This window comes from Suricata suricatta, chromosome 2 (assembly GCF_006229205.1).
Source record: "Suricata suricatta isolate VVHF042 chromosome 2, meerkat_22Aug2017_6uvM2_HiC, whole genome shotgun sequence".
NCBI classification, from domain to species: Eukaryota; Metazoa; Chordata; class Mammalia; order Carnivora; family Herpestidae; genus Suricata; species Suricata suricatta.
In genome coordinates, this window is record NC_043701.1 from 160,231,679 (window position 1) to 160,258,122 (window position 26,444).

At 43.0% G+C, this 26,444-nt stretch overlaps 1 protein-coding gene and 1 pseudogene across 3 annotated transcripts in view; both read right to left on the reverse strand.

Annotated features, from left to right (window-relative positions):
* The window catches only part of ARMH3 (armadillo like helical domain containing 3), a 170,878-nt gene that overhangs the window by 99,211 nt on the left and 45,223 nt on the right, over nt 1–26,444 (reverse strand). For all 3 annotated transcript variants that reach the window (XM_029932439.1, XM_029932438.1, XM_029932440.1), the window contains exons 17-20: nt 25,942–26,007; nt 24,816–24,885; nt 23,703–23,763; nt 16,420–16,508 (exon numbers count right to left, since the gene is read on the reverse strand). In XM_029932439.1, the coding sequence (XP_029788299.1) occupies nt 16,420–16,508; nt 23,703–23,763; nt 24,816–24,885; nt 25,942–26,007 (286 nt within the window). The remainder of the gene's footprint in view (nt 1–16,419; nt 16,509–23,702; nt 23,764–24,815; nt 24,886–25,941; nt 26,008–26,444) is intronic.
* LOC115304133 lies at nt 275–3,192 on the reverse strand (annotated as a pseudogene).

Sequence of the window (26,444 nt, forward strand, 5' to 3'; positions counted from 1 at the left end):
TCTCTCAAAAGAAAGAAATAAACTGTAATAAAATAAAATAAAAGTAGGTATGGGAGATATATTCAAAGCAAGCACTGACCTTTCCAAGCACATCTCAGCTTATCTGCCCATAGAAGGTTTCTTAAAATCTACTTCTTTGTGCCACTTTTTTTCAGATGCCATTAGTTTATTACAGAAGAGAGACATGAAAATTGTTTACATGATGAAAGATTTCACAGCTTCACTGGAATGGGCAGCTTCACTTGATGCCATTTAAAAAATGATTTATTTCAGCCTACATATTTCCAAGAACGTCACCATCTCTAAATAAGAAATAATCCTTGTTATCTAGAACTACTTTAGTGCCTCCACATTCTGAAAGAACTTGGTCTCCAACTTTCTGGTTGGATCTCTAACTGGTTGAATCTCTCCAGCCTTCCCTTTAGAGGCCCATTGAACAGCAACTACTGTTGCTTGCAATACTTTTCCTCGAGATTGTTCTAGAAGCATTATGCCTCCTTTAGTTACAGTTTGGGCTGCTCTCCTTCCAACTAAAACTCAAAGAGGGTAAGAAATGTTCTAAAGGCCTGTCCTGTCGTGACTTCGGCTGCCGTGGTGCGTGCCCTGCTCCGGAGCTGCCACGTTCAAGGAGACCCACAGTCCCACCTCTTCGTGCGACTTCTTAAACAGCAAGCTTGCAAATCTGACTATAAAAAGGACATCTTAGGGTTCCAAATGTATTCCCACATGGCGATTACCACATCTGTTCAATTTATAGGTCGAAGTGAAGGTCCCCCTCTCACCCTAGGCGGCAAGCATGTCCTATCACTAAGTTTTAGCTACGCATTTGTTTCAAACACCATAGCTGAGAGGGACATCTTTCTATTCTAACCCATCACCAGAAATGCCAGCAACATTGGACTTCAGTTCTAGAGAGGAAAATAGCACATGAAGAGAAAAAAAAGCCCTTACCTATTCAAACAAAAGTACAGCTCACTCTGTCCTCTCTCAACCATGACAACATTTACCGAAAAGGTCCCCTTTCTCTCTCGTAATTCTTAACAAGGATAAAAACCCAAGCAACCTCAGCTGAAAGACATTTTTGCAAATAAATATTAAGCATAAAAGAAATCATCAGTTGCCTTGTGCTCTTTCACCTGTAACCACGAAAGAAATCCTAGTTCTGTGCCCATCATGACTGCTGGCCCTGTGCCTACCTCCCCTACTTGATGGGAAACTATACAGAAGGGGCTCGGCAGCTGCGAGCAATTGGCAGTCCTTCTGTCTTCTCCCCCTCAACCCTCTCTACTCCCCCAGACATAAAAAAAAGGCTTGACCTCTCCTTTTCTAAAACCATACCTGCTTCTTTGCCAGCAAAGAAGTCCATTCTCCCATGCTGTCTGAGCTTTGTATGAAGTTTACTACCCTTCAAGAAAAGATGTGAGCTTTGATTTGAAACAGCAGGGAACGAAGAGTAGGAGTAAGACTCTCCAGACACTTGCCGCCTGCCACACAACACCCCTTACTCTCAACCTCTGAAATCACAGGTACAGTAAAGAAACAGCAGGCAAGGAAATGTACAAGAGCCTGTCTACGTTCTGTTTCTAAAGCCTGAATCTTCCCCTCAAATAGCAAAAAAGCCTTGCTAGAGATCAAGGTAACAGGCATCCTCATTTATGAACTCTTCACCCTTGCACTGACTCCAGTTCTCTGAGATTTCATAATGGAAAGGCAAATGATAGGCAGCTGGCCCTTCTGATGTTGTCTGTTAACAAGCAATCTGTTGGGCTGGACCCAAAAAAAGCTCCATAGGAGCCCATTCTAGATCACACAACCTGCTTAACTCCTACCAGGAGCTCAGAGAATGATGGGGGCTAGCTAAAATCCACATAAAAATGACTAGCCTAGCCCAAACCTCACTCTTCAATGAAGATCGTCTTGCTGAGTTATTTAAGGACTGCCCACACCACTCCCTCCCCCCAGAGCTCAGACAAGCCCTGTTAATAAATAAATCACCAGACAAGCAGACTCTATAAACTCACAGGAGACAAGAGAAAAGGATGGGTAGGACACGGGGATCTCTACAAAACATAATGGCTGGAGAGAGACAAAGCAGCTTTCGCACACATCCAATCAACAAGGGCTTTTGTCCCCAACACAAACAGCAAAAAGATGCAGCCTCAGCAGTGGTTATGAGGTAATTAAGGGGCAGAAAACCTGGAGAAAAGGAAGTGGGAGCGATGATTTATTGCTCCTCTGCTGGACTACAGCTAGTCTTGATCTCTGGGATTCAGAGCCAGGGATGACAAAGTGATAAACACAAGGGGAGGAAGAGAGCAATTCTGGCACAGGCCAAGAGGCAACCAGTGTCCCAACTACCGCAGACGTCAGTGGAGCCAAACAGCACTGAGAAGGAGAATCCAGCACTGCGACACTGTCAGCACCAGGGAGCACCTGCATTCCATCCCTGATAATTCAAGCAGACCCCTACCCCAGCCCACATACCAAGAAGGTCAGGGTTTTCTCACCTGGAAGTAGTCATTCTCTAGAGGAAATTTAATAGGCAGAGAAAATGAACAAAGCAACCTTAAAACTGGCTCCACAAACCATGGACATCAGGGACCACAATTCCTCCAGAGGGAATGCCCCAACCTCCCGTGGAACAGTGCTTTCCTTTCTCCTTCACCATCGCCCTGACTTTGCACTCACTCTGTCAACTGTGTGGTGTCCCCCACATCCCTACACCCACACGGTGTGCTATCTTCTGACCTGATGCAGTGGGAGTTCTAGGTCTGTGAGGTTTCAACACAGCTGATTTTTAGAACTAGAAAGGACCCTGGAGATCATATAGTCCAGTTTCCTCGTTTCTGGATTAAAAAACACTTCCTCCCCACTCCACGCACCCATTCCAAGCAGCTAGTGACTAAGCTGGGCCTAGAACCTGATCCGCTATTTAGTGTTCTTTCTGCCATTCCGTTATGATTAAATAAAGGTGGACTGAATAGCCTCCAGATGGAATTAAGTGTTAAAGGGAGAGAAGCTTACCTACAAATTGCGTGCTTAGATTTGCTGACTACACGTTCCCAACACTTCTCTAGACTCTGGTTTATAACTTTCTCTACCTACTTGCTGTTCCAGGTTATTTCTGCGTTTTTGGTCCACTTTTTCTCTTGGTCCTGAGCTACTTATTAGAGTGCAGGTGTTTCTGCCCATTCGCAACACTAAGACTCCCAAGCAGCTAGCTTCTCTCAGCATCAAAAGCCTCAGCGGGACCTCTATATCTGCTCTCACTGCTCTTCTCCACAGCTCACCTCTCACACACTCTATCTCCTCTTCTCTGTTTGTACTTCCTTTGTAGTATGAAGGAAGGAAGGAAGGAAGGAAGGAAGGAAGGAAGGGAGGGAGAGAGGGAGAGAGAGAGAGAAAAAGAGAAAGAGAGAGAGAGAGAGAGAGAGAGAGGGAGGAAGGATGCAGGGGGAGGGAGAGAGGGAAGGGGGAAGGAAGGGGGAAGGAGAAAGAGAGAGGAAGGGGTGAAGAAACACCACATAACTGTCAACTAAAACTGTTCCTCTACCCCAGCTCTGCCCCCTTTAAAATTAAGGACTGATGGGCACCTGGTGGCTCAGGTCATGACCTCACAGTTCGTGAGTTGAGTCCAGCATTGGGCCAGCGTGGAACCTGGAGCCTGCTTCAGATTCTGTGTCTCCCTCTCTCTTTCTGCCCCTCCCCAACTCGCACTCTGTCTCTGTCTCTCTCAAAAGTAAAGGTTAAAAAAAATTTAATAAATAAATAAAATTAAGTACTGAACCTAGAGTATGATTGGATCTGGACTTTAAAGGGAGTCAAGATCCCCTTTCTTTATGCAAAATCAGAACAGAACAAAAGAAAACAAAAACACTGGTATAAATAACTAGCAGCCAGGCTTATTTATAAGCTGTTATGGTATAGAGTTATGCTCAGGATTTAACTGTAGGCCAAAGAAGAGAATAGCTTCATGTGAGCCAGGGACAGGTTCAAGGACAGGAGAGAACTGGCTCTTGGGATCTCGGTGCCAACACATAAGTACACAGAGCTCGTGCTGGCTGGCTCCTGGTTCACCACTCTCCACACACGTACACATATTTTTAGAAAACTGCCCTTTATCCACTTGTCTACTTGGTGTTGTCTGGGCACATGACCAGCCAAACCGTTCCAGAGGCAGTCACAGAAGTAGCAGTACATAGAGAGAAGAGTTAAGATAACTACAAAAGATAAGGGGTTGGTTGTATAAACATAGCATTGTTAATCAGTCATGTAAGAGTTTGGTATCAAGTACATGTTGTAGTCATTGTGGAGATAAGAGGGGCGGCAAGTACTTTTTAAAAAGAAATTTAATCTTTATCATGTTTCCACCTTTTTTAAGTTTTTATTTATTTTGAAAGAGAGAGAGAGAGAGACATCAGGGGAGGAGCAGAATGGAGGAAGAGAGAATCACAAGCAGGCTCTGTTCCATCAGCGCAGAGCCAAAGGGGGGGCTTGAACCCATAAACCATGAGATCATGACCTGAACTGAAACCAAGAGTCAGACGCTCAGCTGAGTCACTCAGGCACCCCCATGTTTCCATTTTTAAATAAATAGTTTTTAAAAGATAAAAAGAGACTAACACCAGTTCTTCCTTACCTAAGACTTGACCCTTACTTAGTCTAAAATGTTTCCAAAGAAGGGCCCATGTCACATTAACTCAACACTGTGAAAACAGTTTTGCCCAACTGAAGAGCAATAGCTACTCATCCCCACAAAACAGAAGGGCACAGCTTTTGGATGCAAAGTGAAAAAAGTCAATCATGAAAAGATAAATACTAAATGATTCAACTTATATGAAGTACCCAGGGTGGGCAATTTACGGAGACAGAAGGTAGAAAAGTGGTCACCAGGAGTGGGGGAGGGAGAAATACAGAGTTATTGTTTAATGGGTACAGAGAGTTTCAGTTTGGGAAGATGAAAAAAATTCTGAAGATGGAAGGTGGAGACATCTGCGACAACGATGTGAATGTACTTAATGCCGCTGAATCATACAATTAAAAGTGGTAAATTTTATGTTATGTATGTTTTACCAATTAAAAGCAAATAAGAGGTCATTTTTCCTTCTACCAACACAAGCATGAGCCCCACATGTAGCTGTAAGGGACAGCTACAATGTACATCACAGTGTGTATATAAAGTATGGAGTATGTGGCCAAGCATGCAAAGGTGTTTCCTCTTTAATGAGTTAAAGAAAAGGAGCCAGGGGCGCCTGGGTGGCTCAGTCAGTTAAGCATCTGGCTTCAGCTCAGGTCATGATCTCACGGTTCGTGAGTTCAAGTCCCGCGTTGGGCTCTGTGCTGACAGCTCAGAGCCTGGAGCCTGTTTCAGATTCTGTGTCTCCCTCTCTCTCTGACCCTCCCCTGCTCATACTGTCTCTGTCTGTCTCTCAAAAATAATTAAAAAACAGAAAAATATTTAAAAAAAATAGAAAAGAAAAGAAAAGGGGCCAAATATGCTCAGTCAACAGAGAGCAATGGAGTCGTGGACAGGAATGCAAAGTCGAAATGAATCCTGAGCAGCCTTCAAGAGAGCACTATGGCAGTCTCCAGAATAATGATCGAAGTTCACAATCAAAGCTACCAATGCACTTAAGTGCCAACACATTCTAGGAAATCCTCAGGAATCCTGGATTAGACTCCTCATCTTCGCTAACACTATAAAAGGAGGCTCCAGACACCTGGCTCCAAAAACTCTTAACCTACACGGAGTAAAAAATAGGCAAGTTATGTCAGTGAAATATTTGAGGTATTATATTCGCATGCTGTATGTTTAAGCTGTAGGGAAATGGGTGCTCCATACACACTTGTTTCTTCATTGGGAAGTCTTTTGCACCAGGCATTTCGAAAACTTTGTTTCTGGGCTCTTTTTCAGAAACTACAAATTGGCTGCAACTGCTGCCTCTTTTAACTCTACGAGAGAAGCCTGGCAGTCTCACACTTAGCTTTGGCCCAAGCTTCTTCCCCTGGGGAGTCTTGTGCATCAAGTATGACAACAGTGCACCGAAGCTCTGACTGCTGTGTGCAGACGCACGTGGAATACAGGAGAGGGCACAGGGGCTGGGAAGCTGAACCAGGAACAGGTACCTTGATGGTTCCCTGAGTCCCAGGTGAATTCCTGAGGCAGAAGATGCTGCTCTACTTTTCAAATGCGAAGAGTTGGGTCCTATGCACCTGAGAATCCTGCCACCGCACGACAGGCCTCCCTCGCCCAAGACACCTTGTTTGCAGAGCTCTCCCTCACATGAACGTACCCCACATAACGAGGACTTGCCCAGATTTTCCCCTAAACTACTTTGAATTCAAGGAGAGAGTAGCAGCAAACTGGCTGCCACATAGAAGAGTAGAATGAATAATGGATATGGGAGCTTCCCCAGGACTACAACCTGTCCCCCACGTTGAGGTAAACCAGGTGCGGGAAGAAGCCAACTACAGGAAGACACAATTAAGTGGTAGCTCACACATCCGTCTCAGAGAAGTAGAGGGGAGGTTTAATTACAAAACCAAGTGAATGACATTTAAATAATATTAAAAACAGGAAGGAGACAGACAGCTGCTAGCAGGGTACAAATAAATGTCTCCCAAGAATCAGGTCAGAGAGCGCTGTCTGTTTCAACAGCTTAAACATACTACGAAGAAAAAGAGATAGAAAGCAAAGACAAGATGCAATGAGGCCCTGTCTTCCGGCCTGGTGTGGAGTGAGGATGAGATGCCACAGATCCGAATCAAACCAGGTTCATTTGAGGAAATGGATAATTTCACAGTGACTGATAAAAGAGCAATATTAGCATCTCACTTGCTTAGAAGAAAGGCAGAGGAACTCCAAGGACAGGCTAGAAATAGCACTGGTTTAATAAGCCAATGCCTCCAAAACCCCAGAGGCACTATAAACTCTAGCCAATTCCAACATCTCTGGACAAAATCACCGATTACCCAAGGACACTGCCAGCAATCAGCAGGCTCACTGTCAGTCAGCAAAGTGGCACTGGAAGGACTTAGAAGCCAACACCTACCAGTAGAATAATTTTAAAAGACACTAGGTGGCCTCAGAATATTGGCATCTGTCTGGCTGCAACCCCAAGCACCTCACTAAAAGAGGCCAAACTCTTTCACAAGAGAATGAAATGGCCCATTCATCAGGTGATGGACATTTAGTCTCTTTCCATGATTTGGTTGTTGACCGTGCTGCTATGAACATTGGGGTATATGTGCCCCTATGTGTCAGCACTTCTGTATCCCTTGGGTAAATCCCTAGCTGTGCTATTGCTGGGTCATAGGGGAGTTCTATTGATACTTTTTTGAGGAACTTCCATACTGGTTTCCAGAGCGACTGCACCAGTTTACATTCCCACCAACAGAGTAGGAGGGTGCCCGTTTCTCCACATCCTTGCCAGCATCTGTAGTCTCTTGATCTGTTCATTTTAGCCACTCTGATCTGATGAACAGATCAACAAGATGTGGTATATATAAACAATGGAGTATTATATGGCAATGAGAAAGAATGCAATACGGCCATTTGTAGGAAAGTGGATGGACCTTGAGGGTGTCATGCTAAGCGAAATAAGTCAGGCAGAGAAGAACAGATACCATATGTTTGCACTCATAGGTCTAACAGGAGACACCTAATGGAGGACCGGGGGAGGGTAAGGGAAAAAGAGAGTTGGGGAGAGAGAGGGACGCAAAACCTGAGAGACTATTGAACACTGAAAACGAACCGAGGATTGAAGGGGGAGGGGGAAGGGGAAGGGAGGTGGTGGTAATGGAGGAGGGCACTTGTGAGGAAGAGCCCTGGGTGTTATATGGAAACCAATTTGACAATAAACTATAAAAAAAAAAAGGAATGAAATGGCTTTAGCTGTGCATTATGAGCCTCTCCAGGTGAACAGAGCATAAAAGTATATTCGGCAGGAGGATTCTGGAAAGACAGCAGAGTAGAAAGCACCAGGAATCGCTCTCCCTATCTAGGCAGTAACTGCAGTAGCAGAATCTGTCTGATGTTAACTACTTTGGAACTCTGAAGTCTGGTAGAAGTTTGCAACTTCCAGGAAGACTTGGATGGTAAGTTTTGGTTAATTTTGGTCAATCTGAGCTCTTAGCACAGTAGCAGCTGTCCATCCTGTGCTCCCCCCACCAGCCACGTGGCAAGCAGCTATGCACTTGTTCCTGCAGCAGCATGCACACAGCCTACAGGAGCGACGGTGGGCAACAAGGACCCTGTCCTCCAAATACTGGGGACCTGTGTTCTGATAGCTGACTGCTGCTTCTGATCACAGAGATGCAGACAAAGAAGCAGGCAGCCATTATTGCTGCACCTCGCCTCACTGATGGGCAAGCCCTTCCCCACGCAGATAAGTTACATCCACAAGATTTATATGGCCAAGAGCCCCTTTTTTCTCCACCTTCATTTCTTTGTCTTTTGGGAGCCAGACATTAAAGACCAGAACATTCAAGAACAATCGCATAGGGGCACATAGGGGACTCAGGCAGTTGAGCATCCAGTTCCTGATTTCAGCTCAGGTCATGATCTCACGGTTCCATTCGAGAGGATTGAGCCCTACATCAGGCTCAGCATCGAGCCTGACTGGGATTCTCTCACTCCCTCTCTCCCTGCTCCTCCCCTGTTCATGCTCTCTCTCACTCACTCTCTCAGAATAAATAAATAAGGGGTGCCTGGGTGGCTCAGTCAGTTAAGCGACTGACTTCAGCTCAGGTCATGATCTCATGGTCCATGGGTTTGAGCCCCGCATCGCGCTCTGTGCTAACAGCTCAGAGCCTGGAGCCTGCTTCAGATTCTGTGTGTGTGTGTGTCTCTCTCTCTCTTTCTCTCTGCCCCTCCCCCATTCACTCTGTCTCTCTCTCTCTCTCCCTCAAAATAAAATAAAGACAGAAAAAAATTTTTTTAATTAAAATTACAGTTAAAAAAATAAACTTAAAAAAAATTACATATACAGGGAAAATTAAAAAGTGATTGCACATGCCTGAGAAAAGTCTCAGCAGAGAGTGAAGAAGACATCAAGTTTATACCCAGTCTGATCCTGAGCAGAAGCAGCTTACAAAGATAAAATAAACAAAAAACAAGAAAAAATAGTAACAACCAAAAAAAGCCAACTCTGAGAGAGAATCTGATTTCTTGAAACTGAGAACATTATATTAAGTGAAATAAGCCACAAAAAGACAAGTACTATACGATTTCACTTAGCTGGGGTGCTTAGTGAAGTCAAAATCATAAAGAGAGAAAGCAGAACGCTGATTGCCAGGGGCTGGCAAAGGGAGGAATGGGGAGTTTGAGTTTAATAGTTATCGAGTTTTCATTTTACAAGATGAAAAGAGTTATGGGGACAGATGGTGGTGATGGATGTACAACGTGAACATTTAGTATCACTGACCTGTACCTTTAAAAAGATGGTAAAGTATTATGTATGTTTTACCACAATTAAAAAAAAAAAAGTACATCAATAGGCTGCTCTGCTAAAGACTCCATAACCCTAGAGATGAACTGGAAAAAAGAACAAATCCTCTCTCTTTTTTTTTTTTAAGTGTTTTATTTATTTTTGATACAGACAGAGACAGAGCATGAGAGGGGGAGGGGCAGAGAGAGAAGGAGAGACACAGAACCGGAAGCAGGCTCCAGGCTCTGAGCTAGCTGTCAGCACAGAGCCCGATGTGGGGCTCGAACCCACGAACGTGAGATCTGACCTGAGCTGAAGTCGGAGGCTTAACCGACTGAGCCACCCAGGCGCCCCAATCCTCTCTTTATATACATATTTTTAAGTTTTATTTATTTAAGTAATCTCTACACTCATGACCCCAAGATCTCTATACTCATGACCCTGAAATCAAGAGTGGCAAGCTCTTCTGACTGAGCCAGGCAGGCACTCCTACAAATCCTCTCTGATGGAAATTAGGTTCTATCTTACATTTTCCTTGCTGTTGAAGTATAATCTGCTTAGAAGGGAAAATAAGGTTCTCAACTACCTCCAATTCTCCACTTACTTGGGGACACTGCAATTCTCCCAGTTACCACACCCCCTCTTCCGTACAATGAAAATGAGCCCTTAGGTGGAAGTTCCCAGATCGAACTCAGACTCTGGGAAATGCAGGATCCCATACACCTCATTCATTCCTGTGCAGCTGCCTCTAACCTTGCTCAGAAGCCTCTGGCTTCTAGGGTCCTACATACACACCTGCTTATTTTTTCCAACCCTGCCTAGCTGAGAGGTAGCCCAAATCATCACCTTTAAGAAATCTAAGAGTCAGTGAGACCATGCCTCAGTGGGGGCATGTAATGTGGAACCAAGAACTTTCCCTGCCAGAATGAGAAAAAAACAGTCACAGACCTATCCTGCTCACTGGAGGACCAATGGCGCCGCATGAAACCAACTGATCCGTTCCTTTAGAACTAGTACAGGCAGAGCAACAAAAGCACAACGACTCTTTCCTCTGTCTCTTTTAGTTGACAAGATGCTAATGGGCCTATAAGAGTTGACATTTCTCTGGATAGGAAGTGATTTTGTGTAGAGAAAAGAACAGAGATTTCTCACTCTTTTTAGGGGCTTTCTGGTAGGAATCTTTTTCTCCCTCTAACAGGCTAAACCTGCTAGAAATTCTTATCTTTTGCTCCTGCCAAGTTTCTGAGGGGAAGAAAGAAAGAATCAAAATAGTATAAATTTCAGATTTAGCCAAATGTGGTGATTTGAAGGAAAAAAGAGTTTCCTGGCATTCTTTTTCAGTCCTGGGGCTTTCTACACTGCAGTACAGAATCTTTCGTAATGAAATTATGGAAACAGGAAAATGCCTTCTAATGACCCTGCATTAAAACATTCTGAGTGGAGTTGATAATCCACAGAAGAAAGAAATCTCCATCTTTTTGCACATGGAAGCTTAATTAGGCACATCAAGCCTAGAATACATCTTGTAACATCTTCCCCTACATCAGAGAAAATTTGGGGGAAAGAGGAAGAACAATTTAAAAAGCAATTTTAAAAACAAAATAGCAACAGCAGCTGCCAAAATTCCTCTTCCCGTCTACTCTAGCTGTTTACTGCTTGTCCTTCCCTCCTCCCTATACCTTCTCCAAATCTAAAAGAAGCAGTATTGTAGAGTTATATAAGATGTCACCATTGGAGGAAGCTGGGTGAAGGGTGCAAGAACTTGCTATACTATTTTTGCAACTTCCTGAGTCTATAATTATATCATAAATTAAAGTTTTTTAAAAATTGAAAGTTTAAAAAAGAAACTAAACAAGAAAAAAAAAAACTGACAATTAAAAGTTCAAGGGACAGTTTCCCCAAATCAGGAAGGGCTGACAAGCTGTCAAAGCTATAATTATACATGAATGCACAGATCTATCTATGGCTCAGGTCAGTCTTCCTCTCGAAAATTTTCAGTCCTGTATGACAACACCTACAGTATAATAAGCTTCCAACAAAAGCCTCTCAATTCCCAGTCTCAAGATATACCTAACCATGATGTCACAGGCTTCTGCCAGCCAGGAGAAAGCCAGCTGGATCCACAAAGCTGTGACACTCTCTGGGTTTTCCATTTCTCCCGGTAGGTATCTAAAAGGTCAGGCCATGTACGATTTCTCTCTTTTTCACAAAGCTGAGAATGCTTTGGATGCTATTTAGCACAGTGAAGCTGAACAGATTGTTTTGGGGGCTTTGGGGGCCTTTCTTCTTACAGGGAGGCAAATGTTGCTTAGTGATCTGTGTCTGAGCAGAGGAGTCAGGAACTCTAAGTTCTAATCATGACTGTTTAGTATCTGGTTCCATGATCCTTAGCAAGGCACTTACCCTTCTACACCTCCACTCCCTTCCCCAACAAATGGTGATAAAAATAATGACTTCTCACCCAGGGATGTGGCAAAGTGAAAGGGTAAGAAGGACTGTGATCCATAGATAAATGTCGAGTATAAAATGTCAGTATAAATCTGCCTTTAAATCGACCCATGTTTTAGGACTATGGAAAGCCACACTGTTTAAATACAGGCTGCCTCCCCAGTGCCCCTTCTGCCTGCATAGGAAATGGAAAAAGCTGACTCCATGAAGCTCTGTTCAGGTCTTTTCCTCTCTAACAACTACATGCTTCTCTCTAAACATTCTGTTCATTCTTTGGTTAATGGCTTAGAAACCAACAAAGTTTCCATTTTTACTTAGTTAAAAGCAATCCATGTATCTGTAGGGTAAGAAAGAAACAGACAAAGGAAAGTGAAATTACCCACCACTCCCTGTCACATTCAAATTAAAAAGGTGATAAGTCAGCTCTACAGAAACATGACAACAAACATCCTACTGGGTTCTGTTATTGTTGTTATTAATGTTGTTGCTGCTGTTTTCAGGCGGAGGCACAACACTGGGCTACTTGAAGAGTATGTTGATTCATCAATTATGGAAATTCTACATGTCCACATACCTGTTTATTTATTCATTCAAATGTTTTCTGAACCCCAACTATAAGCCAAGTAGTGTGCTGAGAATAAAGCAATGATACAGACACAGGCCTTGCCCCATAGGAACTTTTTTAAGAGGAAAGAAAGATACTTAATAAATCATTATAAAGACTTACACAAACACCACAAAACAATGCAGAATGCTAAAACAGAACCCCAAAGCCTGTAGGAAGACACAGGAAATAAGACATAGTGACCAATGTGCTCTTTAGCCCCAAGGCGTTCAGAAAAGAGACTGTGAAGATGAAGTTCCCAGGAGGAATACAGTATGATCAATAAATAAAAAATATTAAAGCAGATAATAAATGTGAAAATAGAATTAATTGGGAGGCCATGCAACCTAAAAGACAGAAATTCTTTTTTTTTAAATGTTTGTTTATTTTGAGAGAGAGAAAGAAGGACCATGCTAGCGGGGGAGGGGAGTGTACAGAGAGAGAGGGAGACTCCCAAGCAGAGCCCAACGTGGGGCTCAAACTCACAAACCATGAGACCATGACCTGAGCTATTACCAAGAGTCGGCCGCTTAACTATCCGAGTCACTCCGGCACCCCCAAGACAGGAATTCTTAACAAAGGCTCATGGATGGCTTCAGGGGGATGGCTTTGGAGAATTCCATGAATTCTCTAAAATTAAATGCAAACTATATATATGCAAACGGGCATTTTTCTGGACACAAAGACCATCTTTCATTATATTCTCAAAGGTAAAGACCTATTTCTCCAGGATCTGATCATAAAACCTAGTCTTCTATTTCTATAGAGAATAGTTTTAAGACCTAATCTTTTACCTAAAATAGGAGATCTGGGTAACCTAGAGGTTAGAGAAGAGCTTTTGAACTTTCTGTAGCTTAGTGAAAAATAGTGATTGCTAAAAAGAAGGCAATGAGAGAGGCAGGACTTATCCCTTTCCCTCTTCTATTTGAAGTCAGCCTAAATATATTTCCCCACATACTCAAATACCATGGTGACAGGCATCACATAAATAGACAATGGCAGCAGGGAGTAGGTCAGGGCTCGTATCTGCAAAACCAGCATATCAGGCAGGATCAAACCCCCAACTAATACAGCTGCTTCCTCCTCATCCACAAGACCAAGCCTAGAAATTCCATAAGGGAATCTGGAAGGGGACCTCTGGCCACCTCCCCAATAACAAAGAGCGACTGACTATAGTCAAATAGCATAGGAACAAAAATCACCATTCTAAGCGCAGTGATACTACCCACCCACGTTCCAAACGACAAAAGGCATTTGGGCCCTAGCCAACCACTGCTTCCTAGACACCCAATGGCTTCTGTGTGTCCAATCTAACAATACATGCTTTATCAGTTTACTTATAAAGAAAATTCAATTAAAGTTTGCAGCACAGGTATGGCAATATGGTATATGTTTAGATATACGTAAACATATTTTCCATGGTGAGGTTCAAACAGCTCTAGCAAATCCCTAAGCCTAGAAGGCAAAGAAAGAGTAAAAACATGGGCATACCAACATATGAGGGGTGCTGCCAGCCAAGGAGTGGGTGGATCTACCACAGCCACATTTATATTCACTGATTGCAATATTATACATTATTATGGGCTCTGATGCATCAGATTTAGTGTAGTATTTTCCAACTTTCCTTAACACCTGCTGCTCTCCATCTCACTGTTCGCTCCGTGTACGAACACATGGAGCCAGGGTTCACCCAGTCTGTATAGGAAAAGGACCCAACCTCATCTGGCACAGAACTCTAGTACAAGTGCCGATGCCTCGGGAACAAGAAGTCGTCCAAACATCACTACAATGACCCTCGTATACATCTCCTCTCAACCTACCAAAGGCCATAGGTTGCTAATCAGTCAGTCCTGGGACGGCACATGATTCAGAACAGAACTGCACATGACAAAAAGTACTCAAAGACTTAAAGTCACTGACCAGCACAGAATAAAAATAGTCTCCTGCCTCACAATTTCCTAGCCAGAATGGAGAAATGCTAAGATCAAGAAAAGATGAATATAAAAGACATATTTAACCTCTTTAAAAGATAACTACATCTTTTTTTTAATGTTTATTTATTTACTTTAGAGACAGAGAAAGAGTGCACACACTCAAGTGGGGGAAGGGCACAGAGAGAGGGAGACAGAGTCTCTCAAGTAGGCTCGAGTGGCAGGGCAGAGCCTGACGCGGGGCTCAAACCCACGAACTGTGAGATCATGACTTGAGCCGAAACCAAGAGTTGGACATTTAACCCACGTGCCCTGATAATTGCCTCTTTAAACAAAAAGGATGGCGATATATTTTGGGGTTTAGAACATATATACAAGTAGAATGTATGGCAGCAATAGCACAAAGGACAGGATAGTAAAGGAAGGAGACTAATGGAAGGCCCGGGGCCGCAGGGAGACAGACGAGGGTGAAAATAAAAGGCAGCGTGGAAAAGGCAATGCAACAGAACAGTGAGGAAGAGGACCGCAGGAGATGAGGATGGGAGAAGAGCCAGAGAGATACCAAGGATGAGAGACAGGATGGCTAGGACAAAAAAGGAAAGTAGAAAAAAGAAAAAAATCAAACCAGGAAAGAATCAAAAGCAGGCAAAAACTACTGCCACCAACTCGTTAGAACTACAAGCGGCAACTTTATCCCAGTTATAGACATAAACCATTTGTGCTTGTTTTAAGTCCTACAACTGTACCAACGTCGACAGACTTGTATCATTTAGGTGTTTTCTCTTTACACCTAAATTGTTAGAACCTAACAATCACGTAACTATCCACGGGCAACCACCAGAGTCCTGTATATTGTTCCTACCCAGGAGATTCGACTGCCTTTTGTCATTTCAGTCTCTTCTGATCTCTTTAGATCTTCCGAGAGTCCCTCAATCTCAAACTCTCACGCTCATACTCTTTTCTCCTAAAATACGAAAATGCCACTATTGCCACTTAGTGTTTTTCTCCTATTCACCCTTCACCACCATTGGCAATAACTGCAAAGAACTTGCTAATCCATTAATTAAAGAGCTCTACTTCCCATTATAGAGGACTAAATTTGGAAAGCCAAATTGGGTTGGGAGGAAACCATGTGTCACAACAAGTGAGATGAATTCCATGGGAGGGGGTGGGGTTACTGGCCTGTTTCTCATAAAGGCTCTGACACTAACACACCCTCCTCGGAAGAGAATACAGAGAAGCTCTCTCCTGGGTGGGGCAACCATTCATCACAGTAATCATCTGAAGAAGACTTTATTGTACCATCAGGTCACAAAAGCCACAGGACCTATCAGCAAGCAATGCCTCAGGGAGCATGTCTCCCCGGCTTTCCTGAAACCTCCAATTTAGTTATACAATAGAAAGGGGTGGTACGCCAGCATTAATAGTACCCTTAGAGAAGAACCACTTCCCGCCAGCAGGGGTGGCTGTGACTTTACTGGGCTAGCAAATGGATACAAAGACAAAAGTAAACACTGTAATTTGCTGTTTTTGTCTCTGGCACAGGGGGAGTGGTACAAATGACACTGTCTGTAAACAGTAATAACGCCAGATGTAACACAAAGAACAGGATTCCCTCCATCTCTCCACCCCCTCCCCGCCCCCTCTCCCTGTGACATTCCTCCTGAGATTACTCATCTTGAGGAAACACAGAAGACTCCCTATAGTCCATATGCTGCTACCACATGGAACGGAGGGGGATCCAAGTTTATACGGACTCCTCCTACCTCACTCTCACTCAAATCAAGAATTATTAGAACTCAAGATATATTCAATTGTTTCTACCAGCTACCAAAAAGTACAGGGGAGAAGGAATTTGAAAGTACAGAATAGATATGTGATATGCCCAGGTCTCGATCAGCAGCATCCTAAACAAACTAAAAAGTTGAAAAAAAAAATCATCTGTGCCTAGGCCCAAGGGCTCATAAAAGACATAGGGAAAGAGGATGAATTCAAAAGAGAAAATTACCTGACCAGAGTTCCCGCCAGGTGTAATGCAGGCGTACTCTACACTTCTTCTGGTAGCAAAGTAGTTTATGTACTACCTGAATGCAGCGTCTGTAACAGAGAAAAACTGGTATAAGCCTAGGAGTCTGATGCAACTCACTGCAGATACCCTTTACTTTAGCAAGATAGCTTCACTAAGGCCACTAAAGATGCCGGATATGAATTTGTACACATGCCAAAGAAAGACACTTTAGCTTTGAAATTATACCCCTCACCCACCCACACACAATGCTTGTGCTAATTCCCTTTATCACCAGGAAAAGGGGGCTATAATCACAAATAGGTCAGCAGGTCATTAGGCATTACTGACACCATTCCGTTAAGTATCTTTCCCCAGAGGAAAGCATGTATCAGTGAAGCAGTTAGACTACTCCTTTCGATGTTACAAAAACAGGATACAAAATTAAAGACCTTAAGTCTTCAGATCTATGTAAATTTGTTTCTAATTTAAACTTTAAATTAGATTTTGGCTTAATTCATAATTAACTTAAATTGTATTTACATTAAGAGTTAAATTAAAAATTCATTCTTCAGTTGCACTAACCACATTATCAAATGCTCAATAGCCACATGAGGTTGGTGGCAGCAAAACCGGACAACACAGATACACAGAACTTTTCTATCATCACTAAAACTTCTACTGGATGGTACAATTCTAGATCACTGGAAAGTTCAACATTACTCACATCACAGTAACATCTATGTTTGGGGGAGTATCTCCGAATGAGCAGCAAATAGGTTGAGGTTGAGAGGAAAGACATTTTTAAACGCTATAAACCTAATATAAGTTTTTCTACCTCTGACTAGGGGCAGTTTTGAAAGCCTAACAAGCCATGGAGGAAAGTAGAAAGTTGAATACTCATGAAATTTACTTCCTAAAAATGAACACCTTGTGTGATTTTTTAAATTACATTAAAGCCAAACCAAATGGGAAATTACACTTGTAGCAAAAGACACCAAAGCATTATTATGCTTAATGTATATATCTATATAAAATGATTAGAAAAAAACAATAACACCTCTAATAAAAAAGATGGGCAGGGCCACCTGGGTGGCTCAGTCGCTTAAGCGTCCAAATCTTGATTTCGGCTCAGGTCATGACCTTACCGTCATGGGACTGAGCCCCATGTCAGACTCTGTGCTGAGCATGGAGTCTTTTTGGGATTCTCTTTCTCTCTCTCTCTCTCTCTCTGCCCCTCATCTACTCACGTGCACGTGCTCTCTCTCAAAGTAAACATTAAAAAAACTTGTATGTGAATGTTGATAGCAGCATTATTCATAATAGCCAAAGATATAAACAACACAAATGTCTATCAACTGATGAATGGATAAATGAAATGATGTCACACATCCATACCATGGAATATAAATCAGCCAGAGAAAGGAATGAAGCATTAATACACGTCGCAGCACAGACGAACCTTGAAAACATTATGTCACGAAAGGTCACAGGGTATAAATTTCATTTATATAAAATGTCCAGAATAGGTAAAGATATAGACACAGAGAGTAGATTGGGGGTGGAGAGGCAGAGATAGAGGCCCAAGGCTCGGACTGTCCCCCTCTGAAAATCCAGGCTCATCACACAAAAGATTCAGAAGAAATTGTCAAATCTACATTTTCATTCATTCACTCAAGAAATACTGTTTACCAAATATCTAGCACTTAAATCTTACTGGAACTAAGTTATCAGGTTCCTGGAAATGAGACCCAGATAACCTGCCAGTTTCAGGCAAAAGAAAGAGGCTTTTCCTCTTGAAACTGTTTTGACATGAAAAAATGAGGTAGAGAAAACAGAAAAAGAAGAAACAAAATAAGCAAGGCAAAAGGACAGAGAACAAAGTGACTCCTCTCTACCTACAATGCCGCAAAAGCAATTCGGCTGAATGGCAGCTTCAAGAATACTTCCAGAGGTGGGATTGAGACTCTTGGGTTCTTCAGTTCTATTCGGAGACAAATGGGCTCGCACTGCTACCTTAGCAGCCTATTCTACTGCCCTATTATTCAGATCTCTCTCTGTTCTTCCCCCTCCTTGCAGCTCTAAGTAGTCTTATACTAGGCTTTCAGATCAGAATTATAAGAGGACTATGTAACAGATCTCTCTTTTCTTTAAATTATTTTTTATTTAAGTAGGCTCCATGCTCCATGCTTACCGTGGGGCTCAAACTCACAATCCTGAGATCTATTGACTGAGCCAGCCAGGCACCCCTATAACAGATCTCTCTTAAAAGACTTCACTATCCTCAGGTATTTTACAGGGGCATCTGGGTGGCTCAGTCGTTAAGTGTCCAGCTTCGGCTCAGGTCCTGATCTCACGATATGTGAGTCTGAGCCCTGCACTGGACTCTGTGCAGACAGCTCAGAGCCTGGAGCCTGCTTCAGATTCTGTGTCTTCCTCTCTCTCTGCCCTCTCCCACTTGTACTCTGTCTCTCTCTCAAAAATAAACATTAGGGGCGCCTGGATGGCTCAGTCGTTTAAGCCTCTGGCTTTGGCTCAGGTCAAATCTCACGTTCGTGGGTTCGAGCCCTGTGTCGGGCTCTGTGCTGACAGCTAGCTCAGAGCCTGGAGCCTGCTTCCGGTTCTGTCTCTCTGCCCCTCCCACTCTCATGCTCTGTCTCTCTCTGTATCAAAAATAAATAAAACATTAAAAAAAATTTTTTAAATAAACATTCAAAATTTTTTAATATTTTACAAACCATACAGAAATATAACTTAATACATAAACCAGAAGCTCTATCTCTCTGGCCTTTCCCTACCTTCTAACTACTGCTGACTACTTTGATGCCAAAGCCCAGGGATGACTAAGTGGCCTGCTGCGATTCTGTATCTTGGGATTACAGCAGCCGCCCATGATCACTACCTTAGTGCATCGGCCCATTTCTCCAGGCAGTCTGCCTAAAGTGATAATACACAAATACATCAAGATCTTAAATAATTCCCTTTTATTATCTTAACATACTAACTTGTATCAAAACTGCTTACCATATGACATAAATTATAGTGTAAAGGATCCTAATAGTTTCCAAATCAGTTATTGGTTTTTAGACATTGTGGTATGACCTCCTGTTTGATGCCGTTGTCGTTAGCTACAGATGCCCCAGTTCGAGCCATGATTTAACTTAGGAATATACAAAGTCTTCTATCAACTTCCCCATTAAATTGATAAGTCGCCAGGTACCTGGTGCAGACGGCTTCACTGCAGCCAACAAAAAGGGCCAGAGGCCGCCCACACAGGAGCAGCCACGCACAGTGCATTCCTGTGCCAGCACCTCTCTCACGGCCGTGACTGGACAGCCTGCACCGTGGCTCTGTTGACAACGCCACCTGACACGCAACCCCTGCAGAGCAGCAGGGAGATGCCACCTATGCCCCCACTCCTGCTGCCACCACCCTCTGATCCAACGGCTCCGACACTGTTCTGAGGCTCTGTTCCTGCTTCTGCAGCCACCCGACAGTAACCTCACCAGCCTGGTGGTCTCAATAATTTACACTCTTTACCAAGCAGAAGGAACATTTTCACAAGTGTTACAGCCTTAAAAATACAAGCTGCATTTACTCAAAATGTATTGCTTCTCTGGGGCGTTTTCCTTCCTATTTCAACACGAGACAGTTCCACTCTAAGTTTGTGTGTGTGTGTGTGTGTGTGTGTTATTTATTATTGAGACAGAGAGAAACACAGCATGAACAGGGGAGGGTCAGAGAGAGAGGGAAACAAAGAATCCAAAGCAGGCTCTGGGTTCTGAGCTGTCAGCACAGAGCCCAATGCGGGGCTCAAACTCACAAACTGTGAGATCATGACCTGAGCCGAAGTCGGCCACTTAACCGACTGAGCCACCCAGACACACCGAGACAGTCCCACTCTAGCCTGAAGTCTTCTTGTGGGGTCCACTGACATCTGTACCTTCTTCCGGAGCCTCCCCCCAGGTTTGAGACTCTCTTACTAAGAAAGTTCTCCATGTAAGAGAAGCTTAAAGGAAACATATTTTCCTCAGAGACTACATCTCCTCCCTCCCCAATCCCGCAGCAGCAGTGGGGGTGGAAGCAAGAATCAAGGAATAGTCAGGACTGAAATTAACTGCTTAAGTTTCCCCACCTCTTACTGCTCCAGGCAAGTCTTTTCTTCTCTCTCTCTCTCTCTTTCTCTCTTTCTCTCTTTCTCTCGTTTTTTTTATAAGTACCTTTCTCCATTATTACTTTACCTACAGCATTCATACACAGATGTGAAATTGTTTTGTTTCTGACCCAGATTCTGGTTTTGAGTATTAAGTCTTTCCACACTCCCTATTTCTTCATATTTCACCAGGAGGATTATAAACATATCTGAAATGGTAGAAATTCATTTTGCTTTTAATTTCTCCTTCTGCTGTATGCTGCTGAAAAGCAAGTACATAATGAGAAGTGAGAGCAGCAACCTGGCCTGATGCCCAGCTGGGAGCAGAGAAGTTCACCTAAAAAGGACTTGATGCTCCAAATGCCAAACGCTGGGAGGAGGGTTGGAGGAGGGGGTGGGGAGGTCTGGAAATATGCCCACGGGTAGTAAGTAGGAAAGTGAATTCAGCCTGAGGGTGGGACCTTCTGCCCAGCCGCTGTCAGCTTGATGCCTCATTATCTCCTCCATCTTCCCTAACCTCCGGACATTCAATTAGGGAGCAGGTGGAAAAAGCAACTGAGAAAGCAAGGCAATACCAAAAAAGTTAGAAACTGGGAGGAGGAGAGTGTTAAAATATTCACGTAGACCAGGTCATTGACTGGGAAGTGAGGGTCTGGGTAGACAGCCACGTGCCTGTAACTCTACATACTGAACACCCAGTCTTATCATGTCATCCCACCTTCCTCTGTCCCCATCAGCCACTTAATCCCAGGCAACCGTCCTTCTCCTCTCCTATGCTTCCTCCGTGCACGCTGCACTCTAATTATCCCCAATTACTTCCTACTCTCCCAACAGGCCACACTTTCAGGCTTCCAAGCCTCTGAACATGCCGGTCCCCTGCTTGGTGTGTCCCTCCCCGACTCCCCCACATAGAAAACGCCCACTGTTTCTTCATGACTCAGGTCAAATGCAACCTTCTCTGTTATCTTCTCTGATGCCCCAGTCAGCATTAGTCACCCTGTGCAAATCTTTCCTTTGTCACTTATCACAGCAGTAGTTAAGAGTACAGCCTCTGGGATTGGAGAGACTGGAGTCTGAATCGCAGTGATACAACTTACTGGGTGTGGGACTGTGGTCGTTGCCCTGTAAATGGCCCCCAGTAGTCCCTACCTCCTGCCATATTCATAACCTTGTGTAGTCCCTTCCCACACTGTAAGAGGGTTGGTCTATGCGACCAACAGAAATGGTAGGTCATTTGAGATTAGGTTATAAAAGACACTATGGCTTCCGTCCTAGACTCCCTCTTTCTCTCAGACCAACCGCTATGGCAAGCAACCCTATCGAATGGGCCACATGGCAAAGAACTGAGGTTTGCCAACAACCATGTAAGTGAGCTTGGAAGCAAATTCTCAAGCCCCATTAGAGTCTCGGATGCCTACAGGCCCAGCTCACACTGCAGCCTTGTGAGAAACCCTATGCCAAAAGTACCCAGCTAAGCGACTCCTGGGTTCCTGAGCCACAGATATTGAGCTAACAAGTATTTGTTTTAAACCACTAGGTTTGGGGTCATTTGTACACAGCCACAGATAACTAATACACCGGAAAAGGGATGGCAACAGCCTAGAAATTAAAGCAAAAAGAGCTGGCTTCAGAACAGGCAGTGGGGCTTACCAACAGAATAACCCTGGGCAAAGCATTCCATCTCTGGAGTCTACGTTTCCTTACTTGGAAAGTGAGAAAATGGCAACTATAATAATAAACTACAAAGTAAATAGCATATCCGTCCTAAAACTAGAATGTAAGATAACATGATACAAATAAAGTCTGCAATATAATAAATCTGTTCCCTAAGGTACTAAGGTTCAGAGATACACCTAAAACAAGCCAAAAACTAACTAATCAGTGTTATAAAAGGAAAAACTAACACAAGAAACAGTTTTCATGGCCTTTCAATTAAATAATCAAGCTACTTCTAAACACCAAGAGAAAATACAAACAGAAAAATGCAAACTGCAACCTATTTAATAACCTAAACGTAAAATTTGTATCATTATTTCAGACCTAGGACGCCAACATTATATGACATGATCTACAAGTCTAAAAAGCTAGAGGTCTGCTCTATTCAGAGTAAAATCCTAAAGGATACCACCCCTCCCCCCTCAGCTCCCAGGCCTGGCATTGGAGTGAGGTACATTGACCTTGATGTTCACTAAACTACTCTTGTCCTGAAAAGAATGGAAGTACTGATTCTCTTGTCAGACTCGATTTAGATGCTTTTTTTTTCTTTAATGTTTATTTATTTTTTTGAGAGAGAAAGAGAGCAAGCAAGGGAGGGACAGGGCAGAGAGAAAAGGGAGATACAGAATCCCAAGAAGACTCCAGGCTCTAAGCTGTCAACACAGAGCCCAGTGCGGGGCTAGAACTCTCAAACCATGAGATCATGACCGACTGAGCCACCCAGGTGCCCCTCAATCTAGATGCTTTTTAAGGAAAAAAGATAATATTCATATTTGGGATCACACTAATGTGGCACAGCTGTTCTCAGGCACTAACGATAAGAAAAATGTAGAAACAGCAAAGGAGAGAGAAAGCCTAAAGACTTAAACTTTATTAAACCAGGATGATTTTCAGTTGCCTCTAGTTGTGTTGGTTGTAAAGAACTTGGATAAACAATCTGATCTCAGGAGGCAGGAATCTCCCAGCCAGGACACTACATACGTAACATATGTGGTTCTGACTAGGCTGCCTAGGACAATGTAGGCTAAGAAGCTCTCTCTCCGGCCTTTCCCTCCGTCCTAACTACTGCTGAGTACTTCGATGCCAAAGCCCAGGATGACTAAGTGGCCTGCGGGATTCTGTATCTTCGGATTATAGCAGCCGCCCATGATCACTACTTCGGAGCACTGGCCCAGTTCTCCATGCAGTGTGCCTAAAGTGATAATGAAGATATGTGCAGAATCCAAACTGTGGGTTGTACAGTTTCCCCATTCCAGAAAGGTGTATAAATCCAGGCCATAAAATGCATCCTGACACTTCACATACAAATGTGTTTTTCCTGAAGCAAAGTATATATAGAAATGTTGTGACTATAAATTTCCTATCACTCAATTCTATAAAATAGATTTGTACACCTTAAGCCAACCACGGTACTTACACATACAGATCCATAGGAAACTCCTTCATCATGTGTGTAACAATAAACTCTACCATCAGGTCTGCATGGGAAAAGGAGAACAATTAGATGAAACAGAATGAAATGCATTCCATGCTTACGTTGGGAAAAAAACCTGAGTATACCCTGCACTCCTGCTGAATGGCAACCACTAACCACATCTTTACTCACACGCACTGAAATTTACTTTATATACAACACTTGCACTACCTGCCACTCGTCAAGTAATAATTAGCTCACTCTCCTACTTCCTGAAGGATACCTGGACCTGAATAAATTCATGTACACGAGAGATTTCATTGCACAGATATTCTGTACTATGGCACTAATGCAAAATGCCAGAGGGAAACCATATTCTGAGAACCGAGCAATGAGGCAAGTAGAGAAGGAATTATGGATCACGTCTATATACCTAGAGACTCCACTTTAGAGTTTTGTCAGTCTATCTCATCTCAGGATCACGCTCAGTTTGATAGATATTGACTGAAATGGTCTGTGGAGCTTTGGTTCAATGGAGGCCTATTCTAGAGTCTTAATTACTGTTTCTAAAATCAGGTAGATTTAGGAACGAGGCTGAATATCCAAGTGAAATGGGATTAAAAGTTCAGATCATTCCCCTGAGGAAAATGCAGAATTCTGGGCAAAATTCCCTGCGATGCAACCCCCTACTGTCCACTCTGTCAGCCTCCCTCAGATTAGTTTATTCAGAGGAAGTTTTTGGATGTCTGAACCTTGAACCCCAAGCCTGCTGGCCAGCTGACACATCAATATGAACCAAGAAGAGAGCAAAGAATTTGAAATCTTGATCAGGAAGAAGACATTTTACAAATTTAAATCATGTCTCAGGCTGAAACTTATCTATTTGTCTCCCTGGAAAGATCTTTTTTGTTGAATATGAGAACGCTTTAAAGTGAGCATTCTATCCACTGGAGTTGTTTTACCAAACTGAACAATAAACATTGTTTCCTAGACCAGAGAAAAAACACCACTAGTAACTTCTCCAAGGAAGAAGCACATCAACCAGGATCCATCCCTCCTATTAATCATGAAAATCTGTCACTGGCTCAGGAAAATGCCAATTTTGAAAAGACTCACCCAGGACTGCACATACTAAGGGACGGCAGGGAAGGTTCTTGTCCGCTGCCTTCTTCCTGTGTCTCATAGGCTGCACACAAAAAAGAAATGAAATTAGTGGACCCCTGAACTGACATCCAATAACTCATCATCATGTTATTCATGCAAATAAAATCACTACTACAGAGATGCTACCTTTTCTTTCTTTTTCTAGTCATGGGGGTGGGGTGGGGCAGGGAGGACCTGTAAATGCTTCTCGGTTATCAATGTAGGCCTGTGACAAAAGCACAATTCACAGCAAGACAACAGCCCCAAAGGGCACCAGAGCCTATATACTACAATGGGAAAGCTGTTGTTTTCACTTTGATTTTATGGCCACATTACAACTAAAATTTTGGTACTGAAAGAAGTGATAAGCCCATCAGATTTTTAAAAGTCAAGACAACGCTGATATGAGCAAAAATATCTAAAGACACCTTAAAGAGATAAAATGACTCGTTGGAATGCAAAAGTCAACAATAATTAGATTAAAGGAATTAACATACTTGAAGAAAGGAAATGCCTGTCCGAGGAGGGGGTATACTGGTATTTTTCTTTGATAAAATAATAATTAAGAAAAAGAAGGGCAGCAGGGAATCATGTAGAGGCAGCAAGAGCAGCAGTGGCAAAAAACAAAAGTTCAGTTTGAAATATAAACTTAACGTGATATTTTTAAACATACCTCCAAGTTTTAAGAAATTCCCTGACCTTCCAAATTCAATTTCCCCCCACCTCTCAGATAAATAAAGCAGCATGTGGTCTTAACCACTCAAAGGTCATAGGACATTTTGCAAATGAAAGGCTTAGGCCCATCTCCTGGTTGAAATCTACCTTACTGATACTGATACATTCTAATATTACTGCCATGAGAACATGGTCGTGGATCTTTTCATCTCCTCATGAGTAAGAAAGAGCTCCAGGACACATACACACACAAAAACATTTCCAACTACAGGCATGGGCCTGTTGAACAGCAGTTAAGCAAAAGTCCTTTAGTACAACATTCCGCCCACATTTGTTCTAAGTAGGATCAATTTCATCCTCCCCAGTCCTGCTAACACACCAAAAATCTCCCCTAAGAAGAAACAAGAAACAAAATCACACCTACCATTCTATGTAAGTTTACTCGAAAGTTCATATTGTCATCATGCAAAAATGCATTGGCATACTGATCCTTAAAAATAGAAATAAGGAGAAAAAGTAAGGAAGCTATACTTAGGAAACTCAGTTTATAATCTATCACACTTGCTACAAATCTCTGGACTTCAAGAACTACCACTTTCAAGGACCAGTTGACGAGCTAATGGGATGAGCCGAGTCTTAAGGTCAAGCCCTACTTGAGCTAGGAGATTTTACTTAGATATACTTCTGCAGTGTGTCTCTAACTGGTCAAAAATCTCTCAGCAAATTACAAACAATAAAAATTAAGGCACAGGGACTTGAGGCAAATGCTGAGAGGAATCTGTTTTCTTATTCTCTCTTCCTTCCCATCTGCCCAAGGAGCCCGCTCTGTTTGTGACAGCTTGAAGGTTTTCATCAGGGCTGCAGGATACATGTGCAGACTCCACATGAGGAACCACGATTAAGGGTCTGTGCCCCCCCCCCCCCCCC